The sequence below is a fragment of the Amia ocellicauda genome, chromosome 4 (genome assembly GCF_036373705.1).
Source record: "Amia ocellicauda isolate fAmiCal2 chromosome 4, fAmiCal2.hap1, whole genome shotgun sequence".
NCBI lineage: Eukaryota > Metazoa > Chordata > Actinopteri > Amiiformes > Amiidae > Amia > Amia ocellicauda.
Genome location: NC_089853.1, coordinates 45,816,107 through 45,830,864, shown reverse-complemented (window position 1 = coordinate 45,830,864; position 14,758 = coordinate 45,816,107). Strand labels below are relative to the sequence as shown.

General features: G+C 43.9%; 1 protein-coding gene across 1 annotated transcript; it reads right to left on the bottom strand.

Moving 5' to 3' along the window:
- Positions 1 to 598: 598 nt before the first annotated feature.
- rbm38 (RNA binding motif protein 38) lies at positions 599 to 13,821 on the bottom strand. The gene is made up of 4 exons (XM_066702536.1): positions 13,237 to 13,821; positions 9,081 to 9,204; positions 8,263 to 8,317; positions 599 to 2,374 (listed from the first exon to the last, which is right to left on the bottom strand). The coding sequence occupies exons 1-4, from the start codon at positions 13,444 to 13,446 to the stop codon at positions 2,071 to 2,073; spliced, it is 693 nt and encodes a 230-aa protein (XP_066558633.1). The 5' UTR covers positions 13,447 to 13,821; the 3' UTR covers positions 599 to 2,070.
- Between the last annotated feature and the right edge of the window lie 937 nt (positions 13,822 to 14,758).

Genomic DNA, 14,758 nt, shown 5'->3' with positions numbered 1-14,758 from the left:
GGTCCAGCTCCCTTTGCCCCACAGAGAGCAAGGCCTCAGTTGGATTCAGACACAAAGGGACAATGACTATAAGGCTCCCAAATCCATGGGACAAAACAGGCAGCTTAGTACTCCATAGACTCCAACACTGCATAGTACGTGACATTTTTTCCCCCCTTCTCTGCAAACCACACGTATATTCTGCAAGCTCGACATAAATCAAATCCTAAACGGTCATAGAAATGAGAGCAAAGTGTGCTGCGCCCCTCGAAGCCTCGCACAGAAGGAATGCGAGGTCCTGACCGCCTGCAATTTAACCTTGCGCTTTCTATTTTCACAGGCTGCGCTCCTCCTAATCCTTTCCCACTGTACTGCTGCACAAAGGCTTCCTCACCCCAGAGGGCAGACCGTGAAGAGAGAGCGCAGTGAGTCAGTGAGCTGTGCCCACGAAAATGTAATGGAACTTGACAGAGGCAAGTGACGCAAGGAAGGATGTCCGTTTAGACAATGTAGACCCCCTTCCCTTCATCCTCCCACTACAGCTGAGGTTTGCTTAGACCTGTGGATGGGGCCAGGTCTCGTCCGTGAGTGTGAAAGCAAAACGTTATTCTTTCGTTCCTTTTTCTTTCAATATTTACAATTTATTTTTTATTATTTAAATTTTATGGCTTCATTGTACATAAATAACATGAAAATGCTCCAACACCTGCATGACAGACAACTGGCTGTGGAGTGAGAGGAGAAACGACCCAAAAAAAAAAAAAAAAAAAAATCCTTCTGCAACTCATGCTTTTAATCGTGTCCTGCTGGTAAAATCAAACATCTCATTGTTCAAGCTTTCAAAGGAGTTTTGATCATTTCCCAGGATGGGGATGAAGAAAAAAAGAAAAAAAAAAAAATCCTGAACAAGAATGTAACGGTTTCTTTCCTTTAAATAGGTTAACATAAATACTGTAGATTTACCTTAAAGTTGCAGCAATATATTTAAGTGTACATGAGCATTTTTTTTTTTTTTTTTTTTTTTTTTTTAAAGCATTGTCTGACATGATTATCTTATGATTAACAGTTATACAAAATACACAGGTATTACAGTGTGAACTACCTTATAAATATTTAGCCAATACTCCTTGTCCCCTCCCCCCCCAATTGTATGATTGCATATTGAAATCAAATGCGAGCTACTTTGATCTACAATAACTTAACATAGAAAAAGTGAACATGAATGTGAAAGACAATGAAAGATAGTCCTACCTACATTTCAGGTTTATTTTCCTTTAAAAAAATAATAAAGAATGGCTTATGATAATCACAGTGGGGGAGGGGGGGTATGAAAATGAGAATCTGGAAATAGTAGTTAAGGCCTCATGAAATAAAATAAGTATTCCTGCAGGTTTATTTTTGTTTGACAACTTTAATTTCTTCAAGAACATGTCAAGTCTAGAATTGTCCTCATCCTAGGATCTCTTCATAACAGACCAGAAATTACTTTTTTGTCCCTTTAGGGAGACTGTAACTTTTAAATTCCCCTCTAGGGTCTCCCACTCCTGAGAAAGGCCGACTCTTTAAGAGCCCAGCCCGCAGCGTCTGACGGAACCTGGGGAAATGGGGAGAAAAAAAAAAAAAAAAAAAACCTCCATCCCTTCACAGGTGAAAGGGTCTCGTTTTCCTCCTCTGCTCACAGGTATTGTTTATTGAGCCTCCAGTTCAGCCCTCCTACTCCTGCACTGAACCTAGTTGTGGAGCTTGACGTTGGCCATTCCTCCTCCGATCTTCAGTAACTTTGGATCCTCACAGCTCAGGTCAGGACTGCGTTTGGCAACAGACATGGGTCAGGTTTCCATTGTTTGATAAAAAATAAGTGTATTAAAGAGTTTCTGGAAGCCCTTGATGCGGCCAGGTATCCTTCAGGCCCAGAACATCATCCTGGTGTCACGGGTTGTATCATGTCATAGTGCAATAAACAGTCACACTTCCTCCTATCCTCCCCCAGCCTACTTTGGGCACCCCACCTCCTTCCTCCTCCTCCTCCTCCTCCTCCTTCGCTCCCCTTCCACTCTTACATACTTCATTCCCCAACCCACCAGACAGCTCTCACTGCATGCGGTCGGGGTGTACCTGCTGGGGGGGGTACTGGACAAAGGCAGCTGTGGGGGGCGCGGCTCCCGCAGAGAGGGACTGCTGGACTGTGGTGGGGGCGGCGGCCGGGTTAGTGGGATAGCTGTAACCCAGGAAGCCGGGCGAGGCGGCGTAGGGGTACTGCTCGAAGGCAGTGGAGGCATACTGGGCGTAGGCGGCGCTGTAGTCCAGGTAGGGAGAGTTCACGGAGGACATCTGGGTGGGGATCACCAGTCCTGGCTGCATGAAGGCCTGGGGGTACATGTACTGCTGGGCTAGCCTGGAAACAAAAAGACATGGGTTAGCCAAGAGAGAGGGGAAGAGTTGTTGTGGCCAAGCATCAGTGGTTAAAAATCAAGGCCTGTAAAAATGATTGGAAAGAACCAGAACATCCAGTCTTAGTCCTGGGGCACCCAAAATGTAACGGCTTGCAAATCTAGTTTTTAACTGCAGTCTCTCATCGACCATAGTCCAAGAACTTGCTGGGGACTTCCTCCGCGTCTCTTGCCTTTCGAGTGAAATAAAAAGTCTGACAAGGAAGCACCAAAATCATAGGAGCATATAGGGCCCAGTGGTGATGCTGTACATCTCGCCCAAGAGTCAGAGACTGTCCAGGATCTGGATTATCTGCTGGAGAGGTGTGTGTGTGAGGGTCTTGTTGGTCTATTTTTAACTGCCTCAGAGCGCAAGCCTCCATCCTCGGTCTCTCAGTGCAGCTCCTCTGAAGACTATAGGGACTGACAATCGGAAAAAGCCAGACAGCAAAATAGACCATCTATGTGCGGCTCTGTGCGGACTTCGTGCCAGAGGAACGGGCAAACAGCCGCCTGAAATTTTTCAAATCAAAAGCTACTGTAATGGCACAAGGAGCCAAATGCAAATACAAATCATTTTAGATCCCGGTGTTGCTCAGATCTATTAATAGTACATGACATTCGGGCAAGGAACTTTTTTTTTTTTTGGTGTGCAGCAAATTCATAGGACCGTATAATCCAATTAACACGGACGTGCCTTTGCGTCCGTCTCCTAAAAAGGCATGGAAAGGAGACTCCCATTGCATTACAGCACGATCCATTTCGGGCATTACAATTTGCAGGCTCCTGTTATAAAAAAAAAAAAATCCAAATGAAGCAGAAAAGCTACATTAAGTTTAACTCCACGTGGTGAGTCTTTGCAAGTTTATTCAGAATAAGGTAGCCAGGATGAAATGGTGTCTGATCATGCAAGGCTTGTAAAAAATTTAATGGCTCAGACTGCTAGGGCATAGGAGCCTTATTTCCTTACCTACTCCTAAAACAATTAAATGCAGAAATATTCTGTATAAGTATACTTCTTAGGAGGCTCATAGCTAGAAATTGGGTAATTAAAATGTAAGGAATAAAAAGTTTAACTAGCAGATAAGTGTAATCAGGCAGGTGATAATGTCCGAGTGAGGAAACCACACACAACAAGCTAGTGGAACAATCTCCGCCACCAAACCACCCCCCCCACCCCCAGGTGATTGTCACACAACAAACCATCAACACCACTGTCACTGCAAACCAAAGCCATGCTAGGAGAGGGAGGGAATTTCTCTCGGGCGGAACACACAACCTTAGCCATTTTCAGGACACACACAGAGACACACACACAAACACTCCACGGCACAGCACTCTTTCTCCAGACCCACAGCCTGTGTCTCAGAGGACGCCGGCGATGTCCCTCATGAGGGAGAGGGTGGGGTGGGGGCCTCCAGTCAGGGACACAGAGTCCACACCTCAGACGCTACAGGAGCAGGGCTGGCTCCGTGCAGACGGCTGCAAGCTGCCCCCAGAACACCAGAGAGAAGGAGATTAGGGACAATTCGGGACCATTGTTGATTTAAGAACTAAAAGATAAAGTGCCTCTCTGTAGACAATTATTTGATGCCTCTAGTTTTGAAACCTTAAGATTTATTGTGCTCTGCCTTCGGTCTTAAACAAGTTTATTCTATAGCTGACCCCATACTTCACACACAACACACTCTTATCCGCACAGCATTCATTAAGCAATTAAGGATTTTGTGCATTTTACTTGAAGTCAAGTTTAGTGTAGAAAGCCAGGAATACAAGAGACTTACAAAAAAACACTACCAATTCAAGTTCATGGAAGAGGTTGAGGAGAGCAGTAATTTCCCTGTAAGCTGAAGCAGCTGGAAATAAATAATAAAAAAAAAAAACCTTCCCTAGCATACGTTAACCTTTCGGGTCGCTTTAGGGCTGGTATTTGAAAGGAAGGCCTGTGTGCTATGATGTGCCTGACAGTTTCTAATTAACCTTTCAAGCCTCTACAGAAGGGTCCTCCAACACAGAGTGCCACGCTGGGTTGTGGCCAGGGCCCGGCCTACACGGTTTAGCCACACACTGTTTATCCACACACACTGCAGGGCGCTGTGCTCCGGCCTGGCACTGTGTACACCCATAACAGCAGCCTTTGTCAGAGACGAGCAGGCCGCCACCCCCCTGACCCGCAGCCTCCCAGCACACTGTAGTCAAGAGTCACGAGAGGCCGGGGTGTCACCACAAACCCTCCCCATGCAGCGCGGCACCAGAGCGCACCGGCAGCAAAACAACATCTTAAGCTTCCTCTTCACTTTTTTTTTTTTTTTTTGAGAAAGAAAGGTGGGGGGGTGAATCTACGGTGACAGTCCTTCAGAACTGAATCTATGAGAAGTTAATCTCTGGTTAATCTCTAATCCTTTGGCCTGCAGCACTTTCTTCACATCATTCCAAGCCAATTTATTTGTAACATAAAAATTAGGAGGTTAGCAAGGAAAGAAGCTTAAAAAAAAAAAATCAAAACATGAATAAATGTCGCATGGGTTTGCCAGAAATAAATGCTGCATCGATTTAAATGGACATAATTGTATATTTTATATGTATTACAAGGAAATCTATAATGAGCTTAAATTGAATTGTTGCTTTACCTTCCAAAATCACCTATCTTCAAAAAAAAAAAAAAAAAATCAAGCCACAGATGTAACACACACATTAGGAAACTTTTGTAACACCTCTGCTTGGCTGCTGAAATGTTAGTTTCCTTTAGCTTTACTGAAGAAATCGGAATACCTTTCGATTGACTAAAAATAAAATATATAAAAAAAACTTACAAAACCATCTTATTAAATACTGTGGCAAATTTTCACATACAAGCCCCCCTCCCTCTTCAGCAAAACTAAGAAGATGGGGACCTTGAAAACATAAGTAGGTAAAAATCAGATCATACACACAGCCTTCTCTACCCCAGTTCGGCACAGGCAAGCCACCCCTGCTCTAACCAGAATCAGTCACCGCCCTTCCCCCCCACCTCTTCCCCACCGAGGTATCTGTGCGCTCTGCGTTCAGTCGGTCTTGCACTTTTTCTTTGTTGTAATCCCCCTGGCTCAAGCTGCTTTTGTTTGCACAGGAAATGTGTAAAAGCCCTTTCCTCCGTTACAAAAAAAACAAAACAAAATAACCTCACTTCTGTTTTGGCCTTCCCTGGCAGCCACCACAGGGGTGTGCAGCTTCCCCAGCTGAGCAACACGCCAGTTCGGGCTCCTGCCAAGTTGGACAACCAGTGCCCTCAACACCACAACCATGGCTCATCTGCCCACAGTGGCCTTTGTGCAACTGGTGACCACAGAACACTCCAAATGCACGTTTTCAGTCGCTTTATGAAACCGATGAACAGCAATCAAATCACATGGTGCCCAGTAATTCCCCCTGTCCCCTCCCCCCCCCCCCAAACAAGAACAGAAAGGCCATCTGCTGTTGACATTAGAGATAAGGACACTTATCTCACAATATGGTCAGGACAGGTGCTTTCTTGGCAAAGAGCATGTAAACAAACAACTATGAACTGAATTCACAGAAACATAAGCCACCCCCCAGCCTTTATTGAGGCTGTTTATGGAACTGAAGGCAAGAAGAATGGACGTGCCGCACCTGTCAAATTTTGTGAAGGTTATTTATTTTTTGCCGAGCACCGCTCCACCCCCAACCTCAGTAACACAAAGCACTAAGCACCGAACAGACAGTTGGTGGAGTCAAATTCTAGCTGCTTGCGTAGAATGAACAATCGTGGGTCTTTTTTTATTTAATAAAACCACACAAGGTCTGTAACTATCCTCCATGTTTAAAACTCAGTTAACAGCGGTCAAACAGGGTGTTTTGTTATCACATGGCATATTGGCGATATTTCGTCTCCAAAGTATAAGGGAATTGAAGTTTCGAAATGTAAAATGTAAAATTGTTGTTCAAATGCTCAATAAGGCACTTCGAGCTGCTCACCCACTGCTTCTTTGCGTTTACAAGATGGCAGTTTGAAAAGGTCTTACATTTTTTTTTTTTTAAGGGTACTGTAAATTTAACAATCCCCCACCTATCCTCCGTGTACAAGAAAATGTGTAATTTAATACCAGTGGAAAATAAATTTAAACTAATAAAATTAAGTAGTGACCTTCCGATTAAAGTCAAGCAGCATTTAATTTAAACACTTAAATTTGCATCGCACAAAAACTGCATGGTTCGGACAAAACATCACTTTTGTTCTGTACGGTTTCACAATGAATTGCTTGCATTCTGCACTGCCAGCATGCGATGACCTGACTCCAGCCCTGTGATCCCAGCAGACACGATACAAGCCTCTGCACACTAAACCCCCGGGACAACTCCTGCCTGGAGAACGACAACTGCAGAAAATGGCAACAGGATCTCATTTCGTCCGTTTACTGTTGATTGAATTGAACAACTCTTGGCATCTGCATGCGTGTCAGAAGAGGAGATCAAATAATTATCATTTATTTATGAGGCCTTTTGGCAAAAGTGTTCACTTGGTTCCCCTAAAAGCTATCTGGATCAATAATTAAGAGCAGCTTGTTTAAAATTTCAAAGCTGATGAGCTAAAATAAGGTCTTTCACTCCCTTAATCCCTTGCAAAATTGGAGAATTAAAAACAATTCTAAGAAAGAGAAAAACACTTTTTTTTTTTTTAATCCTCACTGGCATCATCATGCATCAGTATTTATTAAATTCACATAACAGGTCTTCGTTCAGGGTTACCAGTGCCAAATACAAATTAAGTATTAAGAACAGAAAAGAGAATGTTGATTACTGCCATTTTAACGGCACATCTGTGGCACCAAGTTATCCTTTTCTGGGTCAAGTAGGGAGAGCGCAGCTGTGCAACTGGCTCAAGATTCACATTCAAAAACTCAAGGGAGTTTCTCTGAACCAAACGGATACATTTGTCACTTCTGACTAAAAACCAGGAAAGGCAGGGGAGATGAGGCACTGGATCATGTAGGTTCACTGTAGTCTACGGTTGATCTCAGACAATTGATAGAAATTGGGAACTAACGCAGTTGAAAGTAAAGCTAAACATTTTTCAGCCCCAGTTCCACCTCTCGACACCAGTGACCACGATAGCCATCTCCACTGGCAGAATGACAGCGCACTGCGGGGCTTACACAAGTCAGCAGTAATCCCCATCATTGGAAATGTTTACAGAAGTCGTTAGACCATGAATTGATAAACTCAATGACTCGCTCTTCCGCCTGTTTGCACAGCACAGTCACTCTACACATGGAGTAAGCCAGGTGCTTTGTTGAGGTCCTACAGACCGTTTTTTTTTTTTTTTTTGGCGGTTTTGTTTTTGCCTAATGACTAACTTAGATTTCATTAATTCTAGGGTGTTCATATGGTTCGAAACTGATGTAGGATGAGATATGCTTCCAATACTGATCAGCAGATAGGGTGATGCAATTTATCTAAAAAAAAAAAAAAAAAAAAAATGGAAAATGACACCAAGGGACTTTACTCACAGGGGAGTCACAATACTATACAGAATTCCCCAGGGGAAAAGGCAATTCTCCTTTCCTACATTCCTGTGGCGCTCTGCTGTGACCTTGCAGCAACTGGGGTCCACCTGTGCCCAATTTCATGGTGCGTTAGTGTTGTGGGAACAAATGTGACCCGAGCAGAAACCAAATCCAGCCTTTGCAAATAAAACAAATTACGAGAATGCAGAGCTATAATTACCCTTCACTTGCATTTTAAGGGTCTTAAGTCGGCCTTATTTAAAAAAAAAAAAAAAGCGCTGAGTGGACCAGAACAGAGCACAAAGAACAAAGACAGACGGGGAGACCCATCACACCAACCCCTCACTTACCCATATTGCCTCTGGATTAGACTCGGGTGGATCTGTTGAACACCAATGGTCAAGCCTGGGGGAGACGGAACAGTAGGTCAGAGTGGAGGATTTTACAAAGCCCAGAGAAGGTCCCCAACTGCCGTGGATTTATACACGATTAAAAGAATCCATGGCGTCTGAAGTGACTGTGCACACATTACTGCCCTGATGAGAAATGCCTAGTGCAGTCAGGCAAAAGATAGTCTGAATCACAGCTAGGACAGGGACACGCTTTAGAGTGCATTGCTAAATATGACAGAACACATTCAAATTCCGAGTCGTTTTTCAGCTTGTGCATTCTGCCTACCAAGTCGTTAGGGAAAACAGTCACAGCTTTCAAATGGATAGCTGACCAAAAAGACATTTAAAAACAAGAGTGCTTTTTACCATTAGTTGGCATGACCAATACCAGTATAAATAATATGACTTTCAGGGAACTCGCTGATAAAGCAGGTTAATAAATAGCAGAGCGTGGAGACCGCTGCGCTGGGAACAGCTGACTTATTGGGTCTCTCTGTAGATGGCATACGGACCAGTGAAAAGAACATTAGGGAAACTGCATGTCTTGTTACAAAACCACGGGAACCCAATCACAAACATGATCTGCAACTTATGGATTGCTGCCGATGACAAATTAACACAAGGGCATTCAGATGCAATACTAGATGGCCACCGAGTCTTTATAGTTTTTCCCTCTCCTAAGTAAATTATTGAAGTTGCTGTGAAATGTCATCATACCACAAGGGTAGCGGCCTCTCCTGGTGTATTCAGAGTGGGCAAAAGCGGCAACTGCTTACCTGTCTGCAGGCTGCGTGGCTTGGCTCCCAGGTAAGCCAGGTTGACGTTGGCTTTCCTGCCATCAATGATGGGGTTGGGATCTTTGCAGGCCCGCTCAGCGGCACCTCGCTCCGACATAGTCACCTGCCGGAAAAATACACTGTTTTCAGAACATGCAATAAGGACAAGCAGCTGCTGAGGAAAAACACTGACAGATTCTACTTTTATTCCTCAAGTCCTAAAAAAGAAGGTAGTACTTCAGGTCTTCAAATTTAAAAAGGCTGTTACTTTACGATAACTTGTTTATTTTTTTTTACACTTAATCCACTAAAAGCATCACAATACAGAGCATGTAAGCAAAACCAGTGTTTATCCGGAGTATAAGCATGCATTTCAACTTAAACTGAATGCATTCAGATTAATGCAGAATACCAGGAGATCTTCGGTCTCTAAAACGTTTCTTAAATGCCAATATCTTCCACAAACAGACACTGTAGCGACAGAAGGGAAAATAAGTGTTCCCATAAGATGTGAAAGCCACACCTCTTCATGTTGAAGCCACATCTGATCGCAAGTATGCACATTCAACTGCATTACAGTAGTTTTCATAAAGCACAATAGCCCAGAGTCTGGAACACAAAAGCACTACACAAAGCATGTATGCCGTGCATGTTTTTCCATCCTTAAGACGATTAAGAAACTATACAATAACCGCACACTAAAATAAAAGATTCAGAAAGCAGAGACTCATTCATATGGTCCATTTCAGGACTGCTCAGTGACACCAGAAGCATTGACAGATGAAGCCACAGCTGCAGGTGTCAGCAAACATGCAAGAAAGCCATACTCCGAGTCTGACGGACAATTAGTGCTGTACTGGATGTGACAGGTTCAAGGCTGCAGTGCTCCACTGTTCAGCTCTATATTGATATAATTATTTTAATTGAAGTTAAACTTTGAATGGCCACTTAACTGAAAACGGAAGAGCATCATACATAAAACAATTTTAACATGTATTGGCTCATGTTTTTCATATTAAAAACTACTTCACAGCCATCAGCATGTGTGCGTGTGTATGTGTGGGGGGGGGGGGGGGGGTTGGCGGTGGTCTACTTGCTCTTCACACCCAACTCAGCACATCTTGCACAGCCTCACACAGACAAAAGCAAATGTGCTCTTCCACAATACTTACAGTTTAGATAAGGCAATTTGTCTCCTCAGCACAGAAGGGGCATAGAGGAAGTTTACATTCATTTTAAGCTTAAAATGTCTTCTCTGCATCTTGACTGTAGAAAAAGATACTTCCCTGTGCAGAAATCCTTCTATTTCAAAGTTGGGGTTGAGAATTCAGACTTAAAATATAAAAAATATTCAAAGAACATTGTGCACTTACATATTGAGTATGATGCAAATGTAAGGAAGATGCAAGGTATATGCGAGGTACATATATTGCGTTCCAATCCCACCTCCCATTTAGAGGACCAGCAGAACTAGTAATTCAAGACACGGCTTTGAATATCCGTTAATGCATGGATTCCCAAGTTCTTGTTTGTCATGTAAACCTAGAACTGCATTTTCAGTTCATGGCTAGAATCAGCAGAACCAATCAGATACAGTTACACATCTACACACACAGCTGTGATCAAGCCTCTCAGCAAATCAGAAGACTAGCATAAAATCAGGCAGAACAAAGACTGGGAGGGAGTGTGGGAAGAAAAAAAAAAAAAAAAAAAAAACTTATGGCATGCAGTTTCACTGGAAGGAAGCATTATACTTTAAATATCAATCACCTCTGACATCATTACTCATGATAAAGAGAGATCGTTTATAGGCCTTTGCAACAGGACCTGTCCAAGGAAGTCCCCTAATGACCTTAATTTGGGTACAGCACATGATGCCAATAAACCCCTTTTGACAAACGATCCTATCCTTTCTAAAACAGCAATGATACTTCCACATTTTTACACTTTCATTGATAAAAGCTGGGACCCCCAAAACAGAATGCTTCAGAACTGTAGAACGGTTTAAAGTCTAGGTGACCTACAGAAAATGTTTAAGTCTGACTAAAAGCAGTTTCACCCAAAGTGCATTAAACTCCCATTAGTTTCTTTCAGTATGTGTGGTATATTTTAGTCCCCCCCGTGTCTCCAACCTGACTACATCAGTTAAACATTCCCGAGTGACAGGCTGCGAAACAGGTGGTACAAGTTTGCATTTTGTATGGAAGTGACAAAGACTCAAGCAGCAGGTGTTTGGATAGACCCACGTGTTAATTAAATAAAAGAAATCACAGCAAGTAGAGTTTAACATCAAAGTGTCCCATAATCGGACTGCCAAGTGTGAACAAGAAGTTATCCAGGTCAAACCCGTGTGAAACTGTCCATATGGAGAGAAGTACAATCCACCCCTCCTTCCTGATACATCTATAAACAAAAACTAACGATGCACAGCTCTGCTTGGCTTACCAAAAAACACACAGGATATCTGGCTCTGCTCTATAAACTACCATATAAAGGAAGAGAGAAGTTAACTTGTAAGGAACTGGAAGCATGTGTCACCAAATTACAGCTCTACTTGGTTTACACTCCAGTCCAGTGGTGGGTACATAAGGTGTCCTTCAAACTGGGCAGCAGGTGAAATTCAAACAGAGGCCATTTAATCTCCACTATGTCAATAGTCATTCAAACGGTACTGGGCAAGCAGGCACACTTAAAAAGCATTGTACTTATTGTGTTCCTGTAATCCCTCTGACCACATCAAACCCCCATGCCTGGGATGTTTAGGGTTCTTAGTGAAGGTTATTCGTGTAAACGTGACTGATAGGGGTGCAATTGCTGGCATAGAAAAAAGTAATGAATCTTGCTTTGGCATTTGCCCCTCTTGTAATGCAGAAGAAAAAAAAAAAAAAAAAAAAAGACCTTGATTAAGGCAACATGCCTTTAAAAATTGGCCAACAACCCTGTCGAAGACTGCAACAAATGGTGCATTTAACAAGAAAATCGAGTTACACCGTTCCTACGAATTCCATATTAAGACGAATCCAAGCATGAATGCTCGTCACTGCCATACTATTAAGTCCAATTCCCCAGGTCTTACAATTACTACATAGATGTAAAAACGTTCTAACATACCCACATTACCCGCTATAAAATATGAAATCTGCAAATGCCTTGACACAAGATGAAGTCATTCACAGGGTTAGACTCCAACGATAACTTTCACTCATCGGGTTGTCCAGTGAAAGTGGATTTCAACATCGCGGACAGACAGGTACTTCCCGAGATGCTTATCAATGCCGAGCTTTATTTCAAATACAGTCGATTTTCTCATTACACGTCGTCGAGCCTAGCCCACCACTAAAATTAGACTAACTCTACAGATCACTAGCATGTGCCACCCCTAGACCTGCATACCAGCCTGGGCACGCAGGTCTCGAACCCGGACCCGCGCCGCCACCACAGCCGGGCGCTACGTCGCCTCGCACGGTCTGCTGTGGTCGTCTGCAGTTGCCCTCTTCTCAGCGCGAAACAATACGCACGGCACGCATGGGCAGAAACGCGCTCCGGTGCGTGGAAATGTCCCCACCACGCTCGATTCCCCTTCTTCGTCTAATTCTCAATTTGGACTTTTGAAGTTGAAGCGCATCGGAGAAAGAGCGCGGTTTGAGCTGGTGGCTTCTCTTTTTAGTAGCGGTTGTTGCGCAGATTCCCTCAGCTCTGCGCAATCCCAGCGATCCCATTGGCGGGCCCGCGCAGACCCCACGGACATCTGCGCAACACGGACGCGACCGACGTTCAGTCCATTTCCAGAACAAAGTGAGCCCCGATCACCCGTCATCACTGCCCGAAGCAGCGCGGCGGAGGGCTCGGGAAGGGCTCTCCCGCACGCAAACGCCTTCGAGGTCAGGGCGAACTATTTTGGGGGGAGAGATCTAGAACCAAGGTGTCGGCATGCCTGTGCATGCCCTCCAGCGACAGCCTCGGCGGTGTTTAATGCACGCTATGAATTAGATAGTTGACAAAGCATGAGCAAGCAAAAATGAAGATCTACCCCCCCCACACACAATTTAAGTTATACAGTTCAGATCGCACGCAACACACAAAAAGAGCGAGCACCACTGTGACATCACCGACCCGCTAAGCGGCGAGGGATCAAAGGGCTCTAGCGCATACTTACGAATCCATAACCCCGCGATTTCCCGGTCTGCCTGTCCGTGATCACGACAGCCTCCTCAATGTCCCCAAACACCTCGAAGTATTTTCGGAGCGAGGCGTCGTTGGTGTGGTAGGGCAACCCCCCCACGAAGATCTTGGTGAAAGTAGTGTCCTTTTGGATGGTTGGATGCATAGCGTCCAGAGCCCCGTTCACAAACTGATGTAAAAGCATTAAATAAATATCACTCCTAGATTATTAACAATAATACTTAATATGCTTCAATCCTACTCCTGTATCATTGAATACAGCGCATCAGGCAAAGTGTTGCTAGCGTTTAAAACATGTAATAAATCATAAAAACAAAAGGGGAAATCCCGAGGTAGATAGACACTTGGCTTTTTTTTCTTCTTCTTCTTCTTCTTCTTTTCTTTCCTTTTCTTTCTTTAATCCTGCCCCCGCTGTTTCCGTCTTCCCTTCGAAGGCTTAGGTTTACTCCATGTAGCTTTCTTTGGTTTAATTTCGCTTTCCTTTGGGGGGGGCACGAATGACGTTTCCTCTCGCAACTTACACCGTGCAGGTGGCTCCGCTTGCCGCTTGCTGGAGCTCCCGGAAAGGCTTTTATATATGGACCGCTTGCAAACCACGCCCCTATCTCTTCCGATCCAATAGCCGGCCGGCCTGGCCTTCACTGGGTCACACCTCTTTGTAGTTTTCGGTGACGTCACCCGACTCCCGCCCATCCCCCCCGGCGCACACGCTTTGGACTTGCACCTGCTTTTGTCTTGAACACAAAGAGATCCTGCTACAGTAGCGTTGCGTACGGCGCTTTCTTTTACCCTGCAATGTCGTTGAAGTTACACGCTTACAAATAATGTTTCAGATCAGTGCATTTTACGGACAGACTTATGCAGAAGTGACGGCGACCCCTTCCACCTCCGTTAATGCATGAATGCAATGTGTACGGGCTTTGTTTATGTATTTGCTTTGTTGTGATCGCCTTTGTATCTTTAGAACAAAAAGCATATCCAGCTAGTAGGATTGTAGTCACTCTACGAAGCTATTATTGAACTATAGCCTGTATTTGTGTGTGTGTGTATATATATACACACACACAATAAATACAACATGCACCACACAAAAGAATGGTGGTAAATGCTGTTTGACGGACAGATCCGTGTGCAGAAAAAGGGCACTGCAGCTGCTGAGCAAGTCGCTTGAACAATAATAATAAAAATAAAAAAAAATCCAATATTTGACCAGCACATACTCTGTCTTAGAAGCCTACACTGTCCTAATAGAAGAGGCCAGATAAGCCAGGAGAAAAAAAAAAACCCACACATTAAAAACTGTTTTCTAGAGCAAATACTAAACCCGCCTCAGAAAACCGCCTTTTGTTATCATCAATGAATCAGAAGTATAAATTAGCTACATAAACGGTATCTGACAACCGGAGCTGTTCCGACTGATAAACGCCTGCTTTATTTGCTATATTGCATGAGGGCTCGATTCGAGATTACTCTTTAACTTCACATATTCATCGTGC